This window comes from Brachyistius frenatus, unplaced genomic scaffold (genome assembly GCF_029030835.1).
Source record: "Brachyistius frenatus isolate BFR_SWC_R1_liver_20210118 unplaced genomic scaffold, ASM2903083v1 Contig_247, whole genome shotgun sequence".
Taxonomy (NCBI): domain Eukaryota; kingdom Metazoa; phylum Chordata; class Actinopteri; family Embiotocidae; genus Brachyistius; species Brachyistius frenatus.
Window position 1 is genome coordinate 319205 of NW_027210846.1, and position 18488 is coordinate 337692.

The 18488-nt window shown below is 41.6% G+C and overlaps 2 protein-coding genes across 2 annotated transcripts; both read right to left on the bottom strand.

Annotated features, from left to right (window-relative positions):
- Window positions 1–273: 273 nt before the first annotated feature.
- Window positions 274–2754, bottom strand: seraf (Schwann cell-specific EGF-like repeat autocrine factor). The gene is made up of 5 exons (XM_069720704.1): window positions 2378–2754; window positions 1936–2031; window positions 1483–1587; window positions 882–977; window positions 274–595 (listed from the first exon to the last, which is right to left on the bottom strand). The coding sequence occupies exons 1-5, from the start codon at window positions 2598–2600 to the stop codon at window positions 483–485; spliced, it is 633 nt and encodes a 210-aa protein (XP_069576805.1). The 5' UTR covers window positions 2601–2754; the 3' UTR covers window positions 274–482.
- Window positions 2755–5019: 2265 nt separating this feature from the next.
- tmem106ba (transmembrane protein 106Ba) lies at window positions 5020–11968 on the bottom strand. The gene is made up of 8 exons (XM_069720688.1): window positions 11859–11968; window positions 10130–10325; window positions 8920–8983; window positions 8604–8763; window positions 8055–8195; window positions 7643–7692; window positions 7477–7530; window positions 5020–6738 (listed from the first exon to the last, which is right to left on the bottom strand). The coding sequence occupies exons 2-8, from the start codon at window positions 10311–10313 to the stop codon at window positions 6618–6620; spliced, it is 774 nt and encodes a 257-aa protein (XP_069576789.1). The 5' UTR covers window positions 10314–10325; window positions 11859–11968; the 3' UTR covers window positions 5020–6617.
- Window positions 11969–18488: the final 6520 nt, after the last annotated feature.

Consider the following 18488-nt stretch of genomic DNA (forward strand, 5'->3'; position numbering starts at 1 on the left):
TATTGCAGATTACCAACAACAAAAGAATAGCATTTGTTTGTTTTTCCTTTTCTTTCGTTGATATATTGTTCGATCGGGTTCGTAACCGTTTACACTGATACTGAATGTGGAGTCAAACCGGTTCTTTATAGGGTTTGTTTTCTAAAAAAAACAAAAAAAGATTGTGAGTACAATTTACACGTGACGAAATAAAGACGATGTACCCGTTTCCTTTGCTTTGGTTTCGTTGAATGAGTTTCGATAACGCACGCGATTGTTTTTCTCTTCATTTAATGACACAAATTACAGTTAAAAGAAGTCGCATGTCTTTTTTTTTTTTTTTTTTTACAGTCAATTAATAACAAACAGTTTAGGTTGTTTTTTTTCTGAAATTACATGTCAAATGGTAAAAAAAAAAAAAAAAAATACAAAATGTTTTTTTAAAAAAAAAGGATGTTTCAGCTACAACGATGTAATCGTCCTCTCGAAGGCCGATCCGACGTCTAGTGGGACTTTTTCCTCTCCTCGCAGCGAGGTCCGGAGAACGGCGGGCGACAGCGGCACTTGTTGGGTGAAATGCACTTCCCTCCTCTCAGGCAGGGCGGAGAGCACACAGCTACACAAAGACAGCAAACGGGGGGGGGAAGGGGGGAGGCTTTAAAAAAAACAACAACAACAACAACCTGGGAATGTGGAAGTTGACCGTGAAGAGCTTGTTAAAAAAAACCAAAAAAACATTAAAATCGGTCATCCAGCTGTGAGTCCACGAGAGGGTGCAGCGTTGCGTCACATCTGGAAAACACACCGAGCTTGAGCGCTAAGAAATATGGGAGGGGGGGCGACGACGACGTGGAAACCCTCCCCCCCCCCCCCCAAAAAAAAAAAAAGCAGTTTGAACTCACCGGTGTGGCAGGCGCCGCCCAGCCATCCCTCCGGACAGCTGCAGATTCCCGGAGCCAAGCAGATGCCGCCGTTCCTGCAGCCCTGAGGACAAAGGGCTGCATTTGGGGGGAGGGGGGGGGGGAGGGGGGGGGGGGGTATTCAAGTTAGAAGTTATTCACTTTCACTGCAGCCAGAAAAATAAACCACGTGTGCTCGTTTGCTGTCCTGCTAAAAATCTGATGAGCGTTTACCCCCCCCCTCCCCTCCCCCTCCCTCCCCCCCCCATCCATTGTTTTACAATCTGTATGCTAAGCTAAGCTAACCATCGCCTGCCTTTGCGGCTTCGTATTTTCCCGACGTCGGTACCGAGAAAGATGTTTTTTTTTTGTTTTTTACAGAAGCAGTTTTACAGATTTAAGGTGGAAATTAAAAAAAAAAAAAAAAAAATGTGTCAAAAGAAAAGTCAAAAAGTTTCACAGGCTCAACTTGAAATGCAAGTTACCGCCACGGAAAGGAAAGCTTCGGAAAACTTCTTTTAACGACCGCCGGCCGAGGGACCGAGACGCCCTTCGACCTTCGGCGTTTTGACGAGGTCGATCGGGCGCGCGGCCGTAAACGGACCTTCTTGGCATTTGGACCCGGTCCAGCTCGAGGGGCAGATGCACTTGGCCACGCCGTTGACGGCGCTGCAGTCGCCTCCGTTCCAACATCCCCCGTCGCACGTCACTGCGAAAAAAAACAAAAACAAGATCACACCTTTTTTTTTTTTTTTTTTTTTACAAATCTCTAACATTGACAAGAAAAAAAAAAAACTTGATTTTAACAGGAAGAAAAAGAAAAACTCCCACCTGCTCCCCCCAAATAAACTCAAGTTAACGCCTCAGTTTCCTGCAAATCGTCCCTTAAAAAGTAGAAGTTTCATCCTTTAACAACCGAACAAATTCCTAACTTTGAAAAAAAAAATAATAAATCTGCTCGTACAGAAAACTACTTAAAAATCCTAAAAAAAAAGAAGCAGCAGTTTTCAGAGTCCAGTCACAATAACTCCCTCTGAATAAAATGAACTCGTCTGACCTTTGTGACAGTATCTTCCTCCGTATCCTGGAAGGCATCTGCATTTTCCAGGGCGAAGACACGCTCCTCCGTTTTTACATTTGGGATAACAGTTGGCTGCAGAAGAACACCCATCAGCAATTTTAGTTTATATATATTTGCCATTAACTGATAAAATCCTGCTTTGCCATTTTTTTTTTTTTTTTTTTTTTAGCCATCTTCATCCAATCATTTAATATTTGATAAAAAAAAATGTAACCTGTTGAATATCCAGGGCATTTTTCTTCATATTAGTAACTTGATTTTACACCGACTATTATCCAAAACATGTCTTTTTTTTATTTGTATTTTTTTTTAGCTTTAGTTCATCTGCAAGCTGAGTATACAACAACAACAACAACAACAAACAAACAAAAAAAGTGCTGCAGTTTTAATTGTACTTAGAAATATAAGGTAACGTCACCATATTTGCAGGTCTCCCCTTCGTAGCCTTTGGAGCAGAAGCACGTGTTGTTGCGGATGCAGACTCCTGCGTGTTCGCACGGCGGTTCGCACTTCGCTTCGGGGTCGAAAACGAACCCCACGGCGACTCCCCGCGGCGCGTCCGACCCTCCGGAGCGAACCGCGACGAGAGCGACCGAGGAGGCGAGGACGAGAAGCGCCGAGCCGAGACCCGCGAACCCCATTTTTCTTTTTGTTTTATGCCCTGTAAAACCGGAGAGTGGAAGGATGAGGCGGACGGAGGAACGAGGAGGGGAGGAGGAGGAGGAGGAGGAAGAGGAGGAGAGGCTCCTGTGAAGTACTGAGACGTCTCCGCGTGGGCCCCCCAGCTGTTGCGCGCCGAGGGAGGCTCCAATCGCGGGGATGCAGGCGGCGGCAGACAGGGCGGAGCGAGGGGGGGGGACACGGGGGGGGAGATTGTCGGATGAGTGGTAAGTACTGAAACTGGTCACAGCAGCTGTCGGGAAGCGTGACGTGTTCACGTTTTCTTACGAACTTGTTTTTTTTTTTTTTTTTTCCACCCGTTTTTTTTTTTTAATTTTAATTTAATTGGTTGTGTAACATATTTGAAAAAGTCTCGAAGAGCCGTACGATTGAATTCATATTGAAGTTAGCATCTAGCTAGCCTCGGAAATTTAGCAAAAAAACAAAAACAAAAAAGTCTCCAGTGCGCATGCGCCACTCCAATAGCGAAATGCGGAGTTCTTCCTTCATCTGCAGGCTTTCGACGCCACGTGTTCACGTTGGTTATAAGCTAAAAGGAAAAAAAAAAAAGATCTAAGACACTACAAGTTTATTTCTCCCAAATTTTGTTCACAAATTTGTTCAAAATTTTGCCCAGAAATAATCCAGGTGTGCTGAGTCAGCAGCATGGTTTGTTTGCTCTGAGCCCCGGCCTGGTAAAAACAAAAACAACAACAAAAAAAAAGGGCCTCTCTAAAATGTGCATTTACAAGTATTTGCCATAATTTCACAAGTGACTTCAGATTATGACTTTGGTTGTGCAAAACCAGCTGTTGCACATCAGCTGTCTGGGTGGCAGGTGTCTCCGATGATCCTGCAGGTGGACAGGAGGACAGCTGTGGGGGGGGGGGGGTCGGCTTGGTTACAACGTGGTCTGCTGCTGTTGCTTGTTGTATTTGGACCTACCTGCTGCCAAATTCCTCGGGAACACAATAAGGTTTATCGGCTGTGAAATTAATTTGTTCAATTCAAGGCAAAGTCGCTCTGGTTCAAACTTCCCTGCAGTCAAACATGCCGATTGCACGTTTCAAAAACGTTGTGACATCTGCGGCTTTCAAGTGATGAAACTGCATTTTTTTTTTTTTTTTTTTTTTTTAAGAGTGACCAGTTTGTGAGCGGTACCGGCTATTTAATCAGCATGTTGATAAGGACATAAAGCAATTTATTGTCATTGTAAATTAAAAAAAAATACAACAAAATTAAGTTGGCAGCTCAGCAGCAATAAACAACGTAAAAAAAAAAAAGTAAATATATATATATATATAAAAACTAAGATAAAACAAGACGGCTGGGCGTTCTTCACCAGGTGGGATGATGTGTTCAGGGACCACGCGAGGTCTTCGGTGATGTGGAGTCCCGTGTGTGTGTGTGGGGGGTGGTGGGGGGGGAGGGTTCAACATATACAGTAGTTTGTAAGGTCGCTCTTTTTTTTTTTTCAATCCCAGTTTTTTTTAAACCAAACGAAGAACGTGTGTTGGTGTTTTATCGCTTTGCAGCACAGTTTTTGATTTTTATACCATCGGGGGGGGGGGGGGGGAAATTGATCTTTTGAAGACGTCTGTCGGAGTAAAAAGGTCCGGCGCTTATGAGCAAGAACCGTTATTAGATGCAAGTTTCACGGAGAAGCACATGTGGAAAAGCCATTTCCTTTTACCCGGTGAGAAGAAATGGTTTGGGCCTATATGAAGTATGGGGGTGGGGGGGGGGGGTCTGCTGTAATGACAAAAACACAACCATATCTGATAGCGGATGTGGCTGCCTTTTCTCCAGCCGGGGGATCTCTCGTCGGCTTTAAAAACCCGTCGACTGAGCGCTGAACGGGAAAAAGCAGCTTTTCCACACGAGTCTGTTTCTTTTTTTTAACTCGCTGATGAATTTCCGACATTTTCCTTCAGAGGGCGGCAGAGTGCGACCGCGTCTCTCGTCAGTAATGGCTGCAGCAGATGTGAGCATACCGCGGGACAACGGAGACCCCCCCCCCCCCCCACCAGAGAGGCGAGGCGAGACGAGAACACACAACTGAAGTAAAACGTTCAGGATATGCGTTTATTTATCTATTTTTTTTTATGGATGGATCGGAAACGTTTCTGCTCGTTTTTAAACTCTTGGCTCGTGAAATGGGACGATCCAAATATAGTCTTGAATCATAATCAAACCATGTTATGTTTGTTTTTTTCAGTTACTTCCTGGACTACACGGGCATAAATTCCCTCAATACTGTAGAAGTATCAAATAATAACTTGACAGTTTTGGTACCTTCGGGGGGGCAGCGGATCATAGTTTTAAGCTGGAGCCGGGGACGCCTGGCGCCACCCGGTGGCGGACAGGGAATATTACAACAAGCAAGAAATGGAAAGAAACTTTTGAAAACGAAGCAATGATTTTATTTTTTTAATTCTCATGCATGAAAAACACAGAACCACCGTGTAGATGTTAGAAAGTAGCAGGAAAGTATTCACAATCTACGCAGCCATCGGGTATCAACGAAGGGTTAAATCTCTAAACGTGACCTATGATAACTGTGTAGAAATGGTAGGAAAACGCACTCAAATGAACTTTGTTCTCTTGTTCTCAGAGAGGTCATATTTTTTTGTTTTAGCAGTTTAAGCAATTCTGGGCACAAGCTGTCAACAAAAACAAACGTAATCATTTAAGAAAAAAAGAAAAATGTCAGGAAAAAGAGGGAGCCGACTCGTGATAGAAGTTACGGAAGCAGAGCGGATTAAAAATAGCAAAAGCACGTCACTGCAAATGACAGAATAGCCCACAAAAAAACAACAAAAAACAGGACAACCTCATTCAAAGAGATTCAAAGGTTGCTTACAGGTCATAAATTATTTCTTTGTATAGCGTATTTTTTCGAGCCGGTAAAGAAAGAAGGTGTAGACATTTTACATTTGCATTTAAAGCCTGTATGTAACACTGCTATGTTTTCTGTGAAATATAAAATATTATCCCTTTTATAAAGTTACTTTTCATCCTAAATGGCAAAAAAAAAAAAATTCAGTATGTTCATGTCAAAGTCATCACAGTAGTTACGTCACCCCGGCTTATATTCACCCTGACTAAAGCTTTAACGGACAAAAACTAAAAAACTAAAAAAAAACCCCACAAAACTAACCAATGACGGGAGATTAGAAGTCGTCTATATTTGCACTCTACGATATCGAGAAATGTAAGTTTAATGAAAGACATTTTTTTTTAAAAAAGAGGGGAAAAAGGCTGGAATGACAAGAAGGTTGAAAGTAGTTAGTTACAGCTCAGTGGTTCTATTTAATTTTTTTATTTTAATACCGTGTCTCAACTTACTGTCAGTGTTTTTTAAAGGAGGAGTGATTCTGGCGCCATCTAGTGGTGAGGTTGCAAACTGCAACCAACTGAACACCCCCAATATTATATACCATTTCTGCCCATAAACCCGACACAGTGGGACTTCAAAAAAAAAGAGAAGAAAAGTGGTATGTTGTAGCAGGGGGTCGTTAGCAGACGCAGGACTCCCCCGCCGTGCTCAAGCATTTTTATTTTTACCCTGTGATGATAAAGGACGAAGCTAAAGTGCAGCATTCCTAAGGAAACTATCGCTTCCAGTAATTCATTCCCGATAACTAATTTATTAAATTTGTTTTTCGCCAACAGGTTGGAAGAAGAAGAAGAAGAACCCGCGCGAGATTCTGTTGCAGGTAAAGATTCGCTTTGAAAGCCGAGTTAACGAGTAACCAGCCTGTCAGCCGAGGTTTCTTTTTCTTACTGCTCGATGTTTTTTTTTCTAAACATCGACCTGTCGGAGGAAATAAAGTGGTTTGGGAATTTAAAAAAAAACAAAAAACTGGATGAGCCACCGTGACTGAAATATGACACGTTATCTCCACCCGTCACCGAGCAAAGTATATTTTTCTGTAGATTCTTCGTCAAGTCTCTTCTCTCGAGATCCTTCGGGGTCCGGCGGCGGCGGCTTCCCTTTACTGGTAGACCTGCACGTGGCCGTGCAAGGAGGTGGTGTTCCCGCCGCAGTCCACGTACTGGTACATCTCCTGGGAGACCTGCTCCGCGTGGCCGAAGTACGTCGTCGTCACCGTCACCCTGAACGGCGGAGGACGGGGGGAGAAGAAAGAAAGAAAGAAAGAAAAAAGGTCGTCAAAATGAAGGTAAAGATCGGCTCGTGGGGAGAAGTTAGACTCCCTTTGGGACGGGTAATGTGGGCGGGGTGACGGGTAATGTGGGCGGGGTCACAGTGACGGTAGAAATAATAATAATAATAATAATAATAAAAAGCAGACTCATTCCAGTTCATGCAACATAAAGATTATGAACAAAACACACACAAAGGAAAAACCTAAATATATATATATTTATATGTTGTTGTTTTTTTTTTAAATCGGTGCCTCATGACGAGAGAAAACAGAAAATAAGACTGGATTTTCAGTACATTATGATACTGTAGTACTATATTGTACTATATAGTACTTCTTTGAGGGGGAAACTTTTTGTTGGGACCTGAAGTCTAAAAGACTTGAATTCAAGAACCACCGGAGGTCTGAAATATCAAAAACAGCAAAATTATTCGCGATAATTTATGACCCCGACGCCTAAAAGTACGAGATCAGTTTATTTCATGTACGCGAGCTTAAACGTCTTTGAACTTGTTGTGTTCCTGCTCTGAGTCTAAATGTGTGTGTGTGGGTGAAGCCATGTGATAGTGTGGAGGATGGAAAAAGAAGAAGAAACAGTCTGCGATGCTCTCTTGATAAATAAAAGGACAATTATTGCAAAAGTATCACGTGTGCGCAGAACAAAAAAGAAAAAAGGATTCGTACTTACTGCATCATCACCACGATGTTGTGAACTTTAATAGTCGGCAGGGTGCAGTAGTCACTGGAAAGGAAACAAACAAACAAACAAACAAACAAACAAAAAGGTTTCCAATAAAACATACCGACGAGTCGAGTAAAACCGTTTATTTGATTGTTTTTAGTCGGATACTTACAACATGTAACTCATCTCGTCGGCGATGGTGGTGGGAACCATGTAGTCCAGCTGTCGTCAACACAAAATAGGAAGACGTTAACGTCTGTTAATGTGTTAGTGTTTATTCAAATAAACCCTAATGTTTAGTCCCCGTCGATGGCCGGTGGTAAAGAACTTTGTTGTTTTTTTTTTTCCCCACAAAGAAGCTTTAATCGTACCTTTTTGTTTTAAGTCTGGATTTTGCAAGAAACATAATTGACATGTCACGTGACCCTCGTCTTTGCTTTAAGGTTGATTTTAGGGCGCAACAATGAGCTGCTGTGTAAATCTGCGCGAGTCATATAAAAAAAAAGGGTAATCCTGATTTATTTTGTGTGTGGTTGTTGTTACGTAACATTTAACAGAGCGTGGTTGTTGCTCTTCTTTCCTACCTGCTGTTCGTCCAGCGGTATGATCACCGTGCTGTTGCTGAACTTGGCCTTGCCGATCACCGTCTTGGAGAACTGCACTTGTGCCGTGATGTTGGTCACCGATATGGCGTAGTAGTTGTTATTGGTGATGTTCAGAGTGTTCTGGAAAAGAGGAAGTGTGAAAGATTGTGGTTCATTTAAAAAACAAAAAAACAAAAACCAATAACCAGACCCAACATTAACTTGTTAACTGACGCTTTGCGTCGTCTACGAAGAAAACGTACGACGTATTTCGGGTTTGTAAACGTCTGAAGAGTTTGTAATTCACGACCCGAACCGTCAAGACTCGACCCGATCGGTTCAGGCTCCGACTGTTCAATTAGTCCAGCGGGTTTTCGAGAGGGTCGGGCGCTGCGCTGCGGTGGACGAACGAACCGAAGCGCGAAAGGGGGGGGGGGGGGGGGGGGCTTTTCTGGCTCGAGACCAGAGCTGCGAGGTCAGGCGATTTAAAAAAACAACAAAAACAACAACAAAAAAACAACAATCCAAATAAGGATGCCGCAGCCTTACCGTGATGTTGAGATAGACGATGCGTTTGTCGTGGTCGTAGGCGACGTAGGCCGACTTCACTCCCACGTAGGAGACGTCGATGGAGCGAGGGAACAGGAAGAACACGGCCAGGCCGGACAGCAGCAGGCAGAGAACCACCGATATCGTGACATACAGCTTTCTGCAGGGTGGCGGGGAGAGGGGGGGGGGGGGGAGAAAAAGGAGAAGTGAGACCCTGAAAGCAGCCGATGAGTTCAAAGACTTTCGATGCTGTAAAAAAAAAAAAAACAACAACAACAACAACAAAAATAAAAAAGAGCTCAGGGTGGAAACTCACGTCCTGCTCGGCCTCAGCCGCTGGTCGCTGTACGGGATCAGAGCCACGAGTTGGTTCTCTTGGCCTGTTGGAAAGAAAACAATCCGTCCTGTTACTGTTGGATTAAATACAGATTACGTTGTTGAATTGCTCAGCCTTTGGTTTTTTTAAAAATCAAGACTTTTTCCCCTTCTGAGAATTGTTTCTAATTTGGAAAACGATGCAACGCGAATAACCGCTCCGCTTAAAACCTCCACGCCTCGATTCAGTCGTCTTCTTTTACCACTTCCGCCTCCCCGGTTTGTAACCTTTGGTGCAACAGCTGCAGGAAAACCGATTGGTTTGGGCTGAGGGAAGTGCAAGGAAAAAAAAAAAAAAAAAGGAAGTGCTGAGTGGGTCTGATTGTGTGTTTATGCTTCAGGGCATAAAAAACAACAACAACCCAACAACAACATTGAAATATTAGATATTCTGCTGTAGAGATCTTCAAATGGTGGCGTGTTGTTATGACCGTTATGGCCGACTGGATGCATTTTCCTCTTATTACTAAACAGCGTATTTGCTGTATCTCTGCAAAAAAAAAAAAAATAGATGACGTCAAGTCTGAGGATGTGAATGTATTTTTGTGTAAAAACTCTTCGTACTTTTACTTATTCCCGACTTCCCGGATCGGATGGATATACATTTTTAGGGCTCTTATAAACCCGTGTGGGCTTTTGCATGCATAAATATATAGAAATCTTAACTGCGTTTTTTTTTGTTGTTGTTGTTTTTTTTGCTGTATCGATGAGTCAGCGTTCTTCATCCCGACGTGAACGCAGCGCTTTGAGCGGTTTGTTTGTTTTTCCCGTCGATATTTCTGGTGTTTTTCGGTCCTCGTCGGTTGAACGTAGGCGAGGATGCATTTAAAGAGCAAAAAAAAAAAAAAAAAAAAAAGGCGACGCCGCTTAGTCAGAGACGAGCGTCCGAATGTGTCGACAGCTGCGGTGTTGTTTGTTTTCGTCAACGCCGTCAATCAAATATAATAAAAACAAAATAAATAAATCGAAGCAGACGAGTGAAGGTTTTTTGTCACGGAGAATATTTTTTTTCCTAAACGTGCTCATTTAATCAGGAATATTTCTTATTATAGAGAGCAAAAGTTTTGTGTTTTTTTTTGTTTGTTTCCGATATCTGTTGGGAGTTTTTTTTTTTTTTTTTATTTAATTAATTATATTAAAAAAAAATTTACCGCGTGGGATTCTGCCGGTCCCCTGGCAGGTCGGGCACGTCACGCTGTCCCGCCCGGTGAACTCCACGTAGGGGAACTGAGACACGTCTCCGTTCTTCCCGTCCTCCTCCGTCTGGCCGTCCGCCGCCAGGGCGTCCTGACTCTCGCTTTTGTGCTTGACCAAGTGTGACTGGGACTTGCCCATCGCTGCAGCTGTCTGCGACACGGCAGGAAAAAGGTAAAGACAAAATAAATAAATAAAAAAGTGTGTGGGGCGCTTCAAAAGGCGCTGACTTAACGCCACGCGGGCCGTTTCGAATGTTAAAATTAGACCTGGACACGTTCCAGGAAACGTTTACCTGCTGACGAAACATCTTTTGTAAAATAATTCAGTTCGAGACGAGACTTTAAGCTCCTTTTTTCTCCTCTTATTTTCAAAGCTGTCCAAAAATAAACTAAGCTTAAAGTCGTGTAATATTTTTGTCACTTGACCGTTGTCCGGTAGGATTACACTTAATATTACGCTGCACTGTTCTCCAATGCCTGCGGTCAATTAAGCATAATTACAGCTTTGATCGATTAAGAGATTGTTTTAATTATAAGCTGCTGTTACGGGAAACTTCTGCATTCACCCGTCGAGAGACGATAATATTAGGTCGTCTATTCAAATCGTTATTTTCATTTAAAAATCCACAAACTGCTGCGTCATAATCAATATAACTAGTCTTTTTTTTTTTTTTAAGGTTTTTGTGTCGTGTATTCTTTATGAAGTGATTTATGACAGTTTAAGACTTTTAGTGCTCGTTAAAAACAAAAAAAACGTGCCTCATCGCACTTGTGTTCATTATTAATCCATAATATTTTTTTGAGGCAGACGTCTTAATTATTTTGCAGTATTGAAGGAGGGGGGGGAGAGAGGATAATCGACTTTTCCACTTTTAAAGCCACGGGTGTATTTAGCAGTCACAGTTTCCATATTAAGATGTTTCATACAAAACAGCCTCTTTAGCCTTTTAAAGACGAGGCTTTTTGTGGTTTGTAGATTAAACTAACCCAGAAGTATACCGTGTAAAGGAGTAGCTCCACTTTGACCTTTATTCAACAACTGCTGACGTATGTTTTTTTAATGCAGCAACAATTTTAATCCAAAAAGTACCTTTACTTTTATTATTTGTACTTTTTTTTTTTTTTTTAAATGGCACTTCTGGCTTTGTGATGGAGTATTTTTTTATTTTTTTTTATGCTGTTTTATTTAAAGTAATAGATCTAAAAAGTTATTTCCAGCATTGATGGTACTTTTTCTTTAACTCACTCAGAAAATAACACAGAGAGAGAGAGAGAGAGCAGCCGGAGCAGGGCCGCCATGCTGCAGCCGAGCCGGGAACACAACGTACCCGGCCCCGCAGGAAAAGAGTCCATAACGTCTCCTTACAGACAGCCGTGTTTTTTTTAAAAAACAAAAAAACATCAACATTTCAACATCTTTATTTCAACCACACACACACAAAATAAATAATAAATAAAAAAAAAACACGATTCCGCGTCGACGCGACGTTATTTAACGTTGAATTATTCCAGCTCGCGCACGAAAAGCAGCAGCAGCAGCAGCAAACGGCTGCGTAGCGCCGCGTGGAAAACCCGCACGCGGGCCGCCAACAAAACGCGTCATCGAAGCCGTTAAACATCCAACAACGCCTCAAACACCGGGTGTTCATTCTCCTCAGACAAAAAACAAAAAAAAAGGTCGTACCTGTGTTCCTGTTTTATCCGGACTTCGTCCGCCCGTCCGCTTTGTTTTTGTCGTCGCTGTTTTGTTGTGGCTCGCGCACGCCGAGTGAAGGCTCGGAGCCGGGAACGCCTCCTCCGCCTCCTCCGCCTCCTGATTGGTCGGTCTGCGGTCGGAGGCTGCACGGTCAGTGGCTGCGGGAGACGTTGGTCTCCGGCGGAGCTGCTCTCTCTCTCTCTCTCTCCCTCCGTGCGCTCTGCGGGAACACGGATGACTTCACAATTTATTTATATAGCTAAAGAAGGAAACAACAACAACAACAACAACAACAACAAAAGTTATTAAGAGGTTGGGATATAAAGAAAAACATAGATATTTGCTTTAAAAGATAGAGAGAATAAAGAAAGTAAAAGTTTATTTATGGAATATCATAAAACAGACTTGAGCTCAAACACTGCACAATTTTAAAGATACATTTTTTTTTTTTTTGCATGTATAATTTTTAGGTTAGGTTAGGTAGTTACTTTATTAATCCCCGAGGGGAACTTTTTCCCCTGCTACAGAAGCAATAAGATAATAATAGAAGAATAGAAAAGCAATAAAATAGCAGTAAAAAAATAAAAATATAAAATATAAAATGCACAGTATATACAGTACAGTATATATATCTATATATAGTATATACAAAACAACTAAGAAACACAGACAACAGTGTTATTGTTATGTGATGGGTTTTGCCAGAGGTGAGTTATTGTACAGGTGTACAAGTAAACATATTATAAACCAAATAAGTATATCAAATAATGGTACTCATTTTGACCGCTGTGACGCTGTAATAAATATATACAAGTAAAACAACAACACATTGTGTTACTGTAGACATAGTGGAAAGTCAACAAAACACTTCGTCATGGATCGAACCAATGACCAAGGGATGATCGGCCACAGGGGAGTGACACTACAGTGACTCACTGAGTCACTACAATCCTGAAGACAATGAGACCCGTCATCACAAACGAGTTGAAATATTCAAAGACTTTTATTTTTTATTAGCAGCGGCAGCAAAGTCCTCCTGGAAGAATAATTAAAATAACAGATATTATATCAGATGTAAATTCTAATCTCTTTAGTAAATTAATATAAATGTAAAACTGTAAAACAAACAAGCAGCATCTCAGTTTTAAATTAGGAGAAGTCTCCAGACTGAAATACCCTCGCGGCCTCGCAGCGTTTAGAAACTTCTTCCCACGTATACAGAAACAAACAAAAGTTCTGGATGCAGCGTTTGTCATGCAGCTCCTGGAAAATCTAGTCAGCTGACAGAAATATGCCAAAAGGAGTTCTACAAGCGCCACTATTGTCAGTCTTAATCAGCTTCAATTCACCAAGTTAAAATCCATTTAAAAACACGTGTTTCTCTGTGGAAACCTGCGTGCCAAGAGGATAAAAACCAAAAAGCAGAAGGAAAGAGGACTGATGATGAAAAGGAAATACACATGTCAAGAGGTTTTTTTTTCTAAATAGCAGACACGCATATTTCCCCTTTATGCTGTTTACCGGAGAAACTAGACACACTTAAAGCTGAAAAAAGTACAGAAAGGTTTGAGCCCCAACACGACTGAAACAATATCGCTTCAAATACACGACAGATACACTATTAAATAACAGAAAATGTCCTCTTTTGTTTACTATAAATATACCATAAAAAAAACAGAAAACATCCAATAGATCCACTATTAAATAACAGAAAAAGTCCTTATAGATAGATACACCAATAAATAACAGAAAATGTCCTTATAAATACAATATTACATAACAGAAAAATGTCCTTATAGATACACCAATAAATAACAGAAAATGTCCTTATAGATACAATATTAAATAACAGAAAATGTCCTTATAGATACACCAATAAATAACAGAAAATGTCCTTATAGATACAATATTAAATAACAGAACATGTCCTTATAGATACACCATTAAATAACAGAAAATGTCCTTATAGATACACCAATAAATAACAGAAAATGTCCTTATAGATACACCATTAAATAACAGAAAAAGTCCTTATAGATACACCAATAAATAACAGAAAATGTCCTTATAGATACACCATTAAATAACAGAAAAAGTCCTTATAGATACACCAATAAATAACAGAAAATTTACTCTTTTGTTTACTATAAATATGCCATAAAATAACAGAAAATGTACTTATAGATACACCAATAAATACTGTAGTCCCTCGATCGTCCAGATGAGGGCACTGTGCTGCCGCGTGTGAATGAGTGACTCATCAGCAGCGAGGCCGGTCGGATCCTCCAGTCAGCGACGTTGTAATGCTCCTTGAACGAACTTCAAAATCGTAGCGATAATAGATTTAATCTGTTTAATCTTTCAGAGCCAACCCTCCAAGCGAAACATAACCAAGGAGAGTTGAGAGGAAGTGCATAAAAAAAAGAAAAGAAAAAAAACCAACCTCCAATGCTTTTTCAGTTACTTTTTCTAAAACTGACCCGGTGTCAAATCACTGTTTTCAACACCAGACTGATCTGCTGATTTTGCACATTTTTTTATTTTACCCCTCACTGACATTTAATTGTGCAGTTCATGTGTTCAGGACTCGTAGCCACGTGGATAAAAATGTGCTAAAAATAAAACGGCTAATGCTGTTTTGATACAGGTTGGCTTTAACGACGACCTACTTGGCACCATCGATTAAGTTCTTCTTAACGCCGGGTGCTAAATGACGCAAATCAGCACCAACACCGGCCCGCAATATCCAGATAAACACGGGATTTTTGCTACTTTGGGATAAAAATATGTTTTTAATGATGCGCTTTCACAGTATTTCCTAAATGCGCCACGAACCGTCCAGACCGGTTGAGCTTCGTAATAACCACGTGTGCGAATGTACGGCGGGGAGCGACGTTAACCCGCCGCCGAACCCGGAGGATCTGCTGCTGCTCGTACGAGAGTTTTGGGATCCGAATGCTTTCCTGCTTCTATTATTAACCGGGTCAGAAACTACCAGCAGCTACTCTTGCGTGCCAGTCGGTGGTGGCGTTGTTTTTTTTTCCCAACTCGCTCGGCTCTTTGGCAGCCAACCAGCCATTGTTCAAAAGCTCCAGTTGCTTTGGAAAAAGGAGGCCATCACTGCGAGGTTTTTTTTTTTTTTTTTTTCTTTCCTCTGATCTTGAACCACCGTGGAACAGTTTTCTTGGTTGTTTTTTTTTTTTTTTATCTTTTTGATCGGTTCAATCAGGTTGGAAATGTTGAAACTTTGATTGTTATTCGCCGATTGTTCACGAGTGGATTTCACTCACGTCTTCTGTATTGAAATCGATCACCGAACGTTGTGCTTCTCTGTCAAATCATTTGTTATAAGTCCCCAAAACCCACCTATCGGTTTGTGAACTGCCATTTTCAAGTCCTCCGGTCGGACATTTTGGGCCTCCGCTGTGTTTTTTTTTTTAAAATTTTAATGGAGCCAGAAGTGACCATATTTGGACAAGTGGGTGGACCCAAGGACACCACCTGTGGTTTTCCAGTGTCCATACTACCACACTAGTTAGTATGCCAGGAAAAAGATTTAATACGTCCCAATACATAGTATGCGACATGTAGTATGCTCAAAAGTACCAGGATGTCCGACTGCATCCGTTGGTATTTTGTACGTTGAAATAGTATCGTATACATACTACCATGTGACAGTACACACTTTGTAAGGGGTAGCTGCAGTTTGTACTCAAAGTCAAAAGAAAAATTAAGCAATTCGAGATGCAGCTTGTGTCTCAAATGGCTTCCTCCTCGCACACTTATAAAAGTCGTCGTCATGGATACGCGGTGAAAAGCCACGAATGGACCGCCGAGGAAATCTACTTATGATTTTTAATTTTTTTTTTTCAACAAACAACTGGAACACTGATCATAAGGAGTAAATTTAGCCATAATGACTTGTGGGAAAAAAATAAATTATTGTCTTGAACGGGATTCAAATCGAGCCAGACAGGTTTTTTTATTTTTTATTTTATTTTATTTTTTTTTTAAATCCACCCCCTAGTGGCCATCAGTGGTACAGCACGTTAAGGCACTTATTGGACTTCACCATTCAGACCCGAGACTACATCACTTTTTTTTTTTTTTTTTTTTTTACCTCTGCCGCCTGTCTCGGCTGTCAGACGTCAGTATTCCTCAACTTGAAGCCACTTGTGTTGTGGTGTTGCACTTAGTTTGCATCAGTTTTCATTCGGACTGAACAGACCGCACCGCAGTTTCTTTTTGAGAGAACTGACATCTGTAATAGGTGCCAGAAGGGGATCGGGGGGCGGGGGTGGGGAGGGGGAGGGGGGGGACGAGTCAGCATCCTTGCCTGTTTATTGATGCAGCAGTCTGTCCTCCCCCTAATCTCAGAGTCCCACCCTGCCGCCGCACCTCCTCCGGTACCAAATCCATCCGTGTAGTACACAGAGAGGACTAATTTCACTCTGAATCACCGTACGGAAGAAAGAAAAAAAAAACACCTCGCCAGTCCGAGGAAAAGAAGCAGGTTAAACGGTGGCAGCGCCTGGTCCGGTGGTGGTGGTGGTGGTGGTGGTGGTGGTGGGTGTGTGTGGGAGGGGGAGGGGGGGCAGCCTGTGTGTACCCGATAAGAGGGAGTGAGCGGGCGAGGACACGTCAGCCCACTTCAGGTGTCAGCACTTCAAAACCAGAAGCACGGCTTCACAGGCGATGTGTAAAATAAAAAAATATATATATCCACACTGCAGAGGTGAAACAGGATATTCTGAGTTTGTAGTATTTGAAGTCTGGTGTCAACTTGTTCTTAACCTAAAAAAAAATAATACAAAAAAAACACTCTGGAGTGGTGACTCACTGGGATCTCCGCTATCCCAATGTTTTCGGCTGCTGTTTCCGTCCTAGTTTTGTTTTTTGTTTTTTACAGCACAGAGGCCACTCTAATTATTTGGCACGATAAAAAAAAAAAAAAAAAACAACATGTGAACCGGATGCTGTGTTGCTGTCGCATACTTCCTCTCAGTGCACTAACAAATCTTCCACGTTAGGACTCGGGAGCAGGAGCAGTTGTTGCTTCAAATCTGCACCCTGACCGGGAAATAACCTCAACGCGTCAATATTCTGCCGCTTTAATTGTTTCATGAACGTGTTTTCGTGCCCTCTGTTTAACACACTCGATAAACACACCGATTCCAGCTGCAAGCTTCCTTCAGACGCTTTAATTTGAAAATCCTTGACGTCGGTGGCCCCGCCCCCTTTTCCTTCCCCTACGTTGCCGTGACGGCGACCGTCGAGGGTTGGAAAGTGCTCCGGCGTCTCAACACTTCTTTTTATTTGTTTTTTTTTGGGGACTGTTTTAAGTGCGTCACCCTGGTACTTTGTAGTTTCCCCTTCACTATGGGATGTTTTTTTTCATTTTTATTTTTTTATTTGATAGGTTCAGTGGAATCCTCTCAGTAATTATCATAAAATGGGATTTACTCAACACAAAATCATCCCGATTTGAAATGGATTCTCAGGAGTGCTAAAATTAAACAACAACAACACACAACTAAAAATAAAACACTGCTGCACAGAAACAAAATAAAAAAAATAGCACGTTAAACAACATTTCACAAGGATTCGCACCAGCAGCGGGAGGATTTTATTTCACACATGGACTTTTTTTTTTTTTTTTTTTTTATGTGGCGGAAACAAAGCAGCGAGCGTTGAGGGGAAAAAAATAAATAACGGATATAAAAACAATCGGACACGCGGCTGCACATAATGTGTGACTCGCCTAAACGTGTAGAACAAATTGAATCCCCACATTTGCACATTTGGCTTTGCGCTTAAGTGAATTTGAATTAGCAGGAAGACTGATAACAATGGTTCCTGCTTTTTTAAAAAAACATTTTTTATTTCATTTGACTTGAAAGATAATATCAGTACTGTGCATCCGGAAACATCCCTTTTTCCTAAACTGAAGTAACCACCCAGGCATGAAAAGAGAAAAAGAGTCAAACTGATAAACGAGTGGATTTCTTCAAAGTAAAGCGGGATGACGACCGGGTTATGTACGTCTTTTTTTTCTTATTTATTTATTTATTTTTTAACCCTTTTTGATTTCCTTACATTTGTTTCCATGTTCTCAAACGTCTTTTATCGAGCCAAATAAACTCATACAGGTAGAATAACATTGTCAGCGCTCATTTTTCATTTATATGTAAATAATAATAAAAAAACAAAAAACAAAAAAAAACAGCAACAGCTTGAAGGGGGGCGATCCCGCGAGGTCTGGTCGTCGTTGGCCGGTAGATCGCAAACAAGAAGCGGATAACTTATTTCTTTCTCAAGCCGTCGATGTGTTGTCGAGCCGACCGCCTACTCGAATTTAAAAAAAATTTTTGACCACGTTAACGGTCGGGCGCTTTCCAGAAACGGCTGATTGACTCGCGTAGCGGCTTCAGTCAGAGTTGGCCAGCGTTTTTTTTTTTTTTTTTTTTTATATATATTCCTTTTCGTCTGGAGGGCTGAAGGCTGATGGTTATTTTTCACCCCGCTTATAAAGCGTGTCATCTTTTTCAGCACCGTGCGACGTTTCTGATTAACTCCTGCTGGAACCCAATCTGATGCTCTATTTTGCATTAAAAAAAA

Coding starts and splice junctions, on each gene's coding strand:
- seraf (XM_069720704.1), bottom strand. CDS start 2,600: ATGGGGTTCGCGGGTCTCGGCTCGGCGCTTCTCGTCCTCGCCTCCTCG. Junction 1,588..1,935: donor AGGAAGATACTGTCACAAAG/GTCAGACGAGTT, acceptor TTTTTTTCGCAG/TGACGTGCGACGGGGGATGT. Junction 596..881: donor GGGCGGCGCCTGCCACACCG/GTGAGTTCAAAC, acceptor GTCTTTGTGTAG/CTGTGTGCTCTCCGCCCTGC.
- tmem106ba (XM_069720688.1), bottom strand. CDS start 10,313: ATGGGCAAGTCCCAGTCACACTTGGTCAAGCACAAAAGCGAGAGTCAG. Junction 7,693..8,054: donor TACCGCTGGACGAACAGCAG/GTAGGAAAGAAG, acceptor TGTTGACGACAG/CTGGACTACATGGTTCCCAC. Junction 7,531..7,642: donor GACGAGATGAGTTACATGTT/GTAAGTATCCGA, acceptor TTTCCTTTCCAG/TGACTACTGCACCCTGCCGA.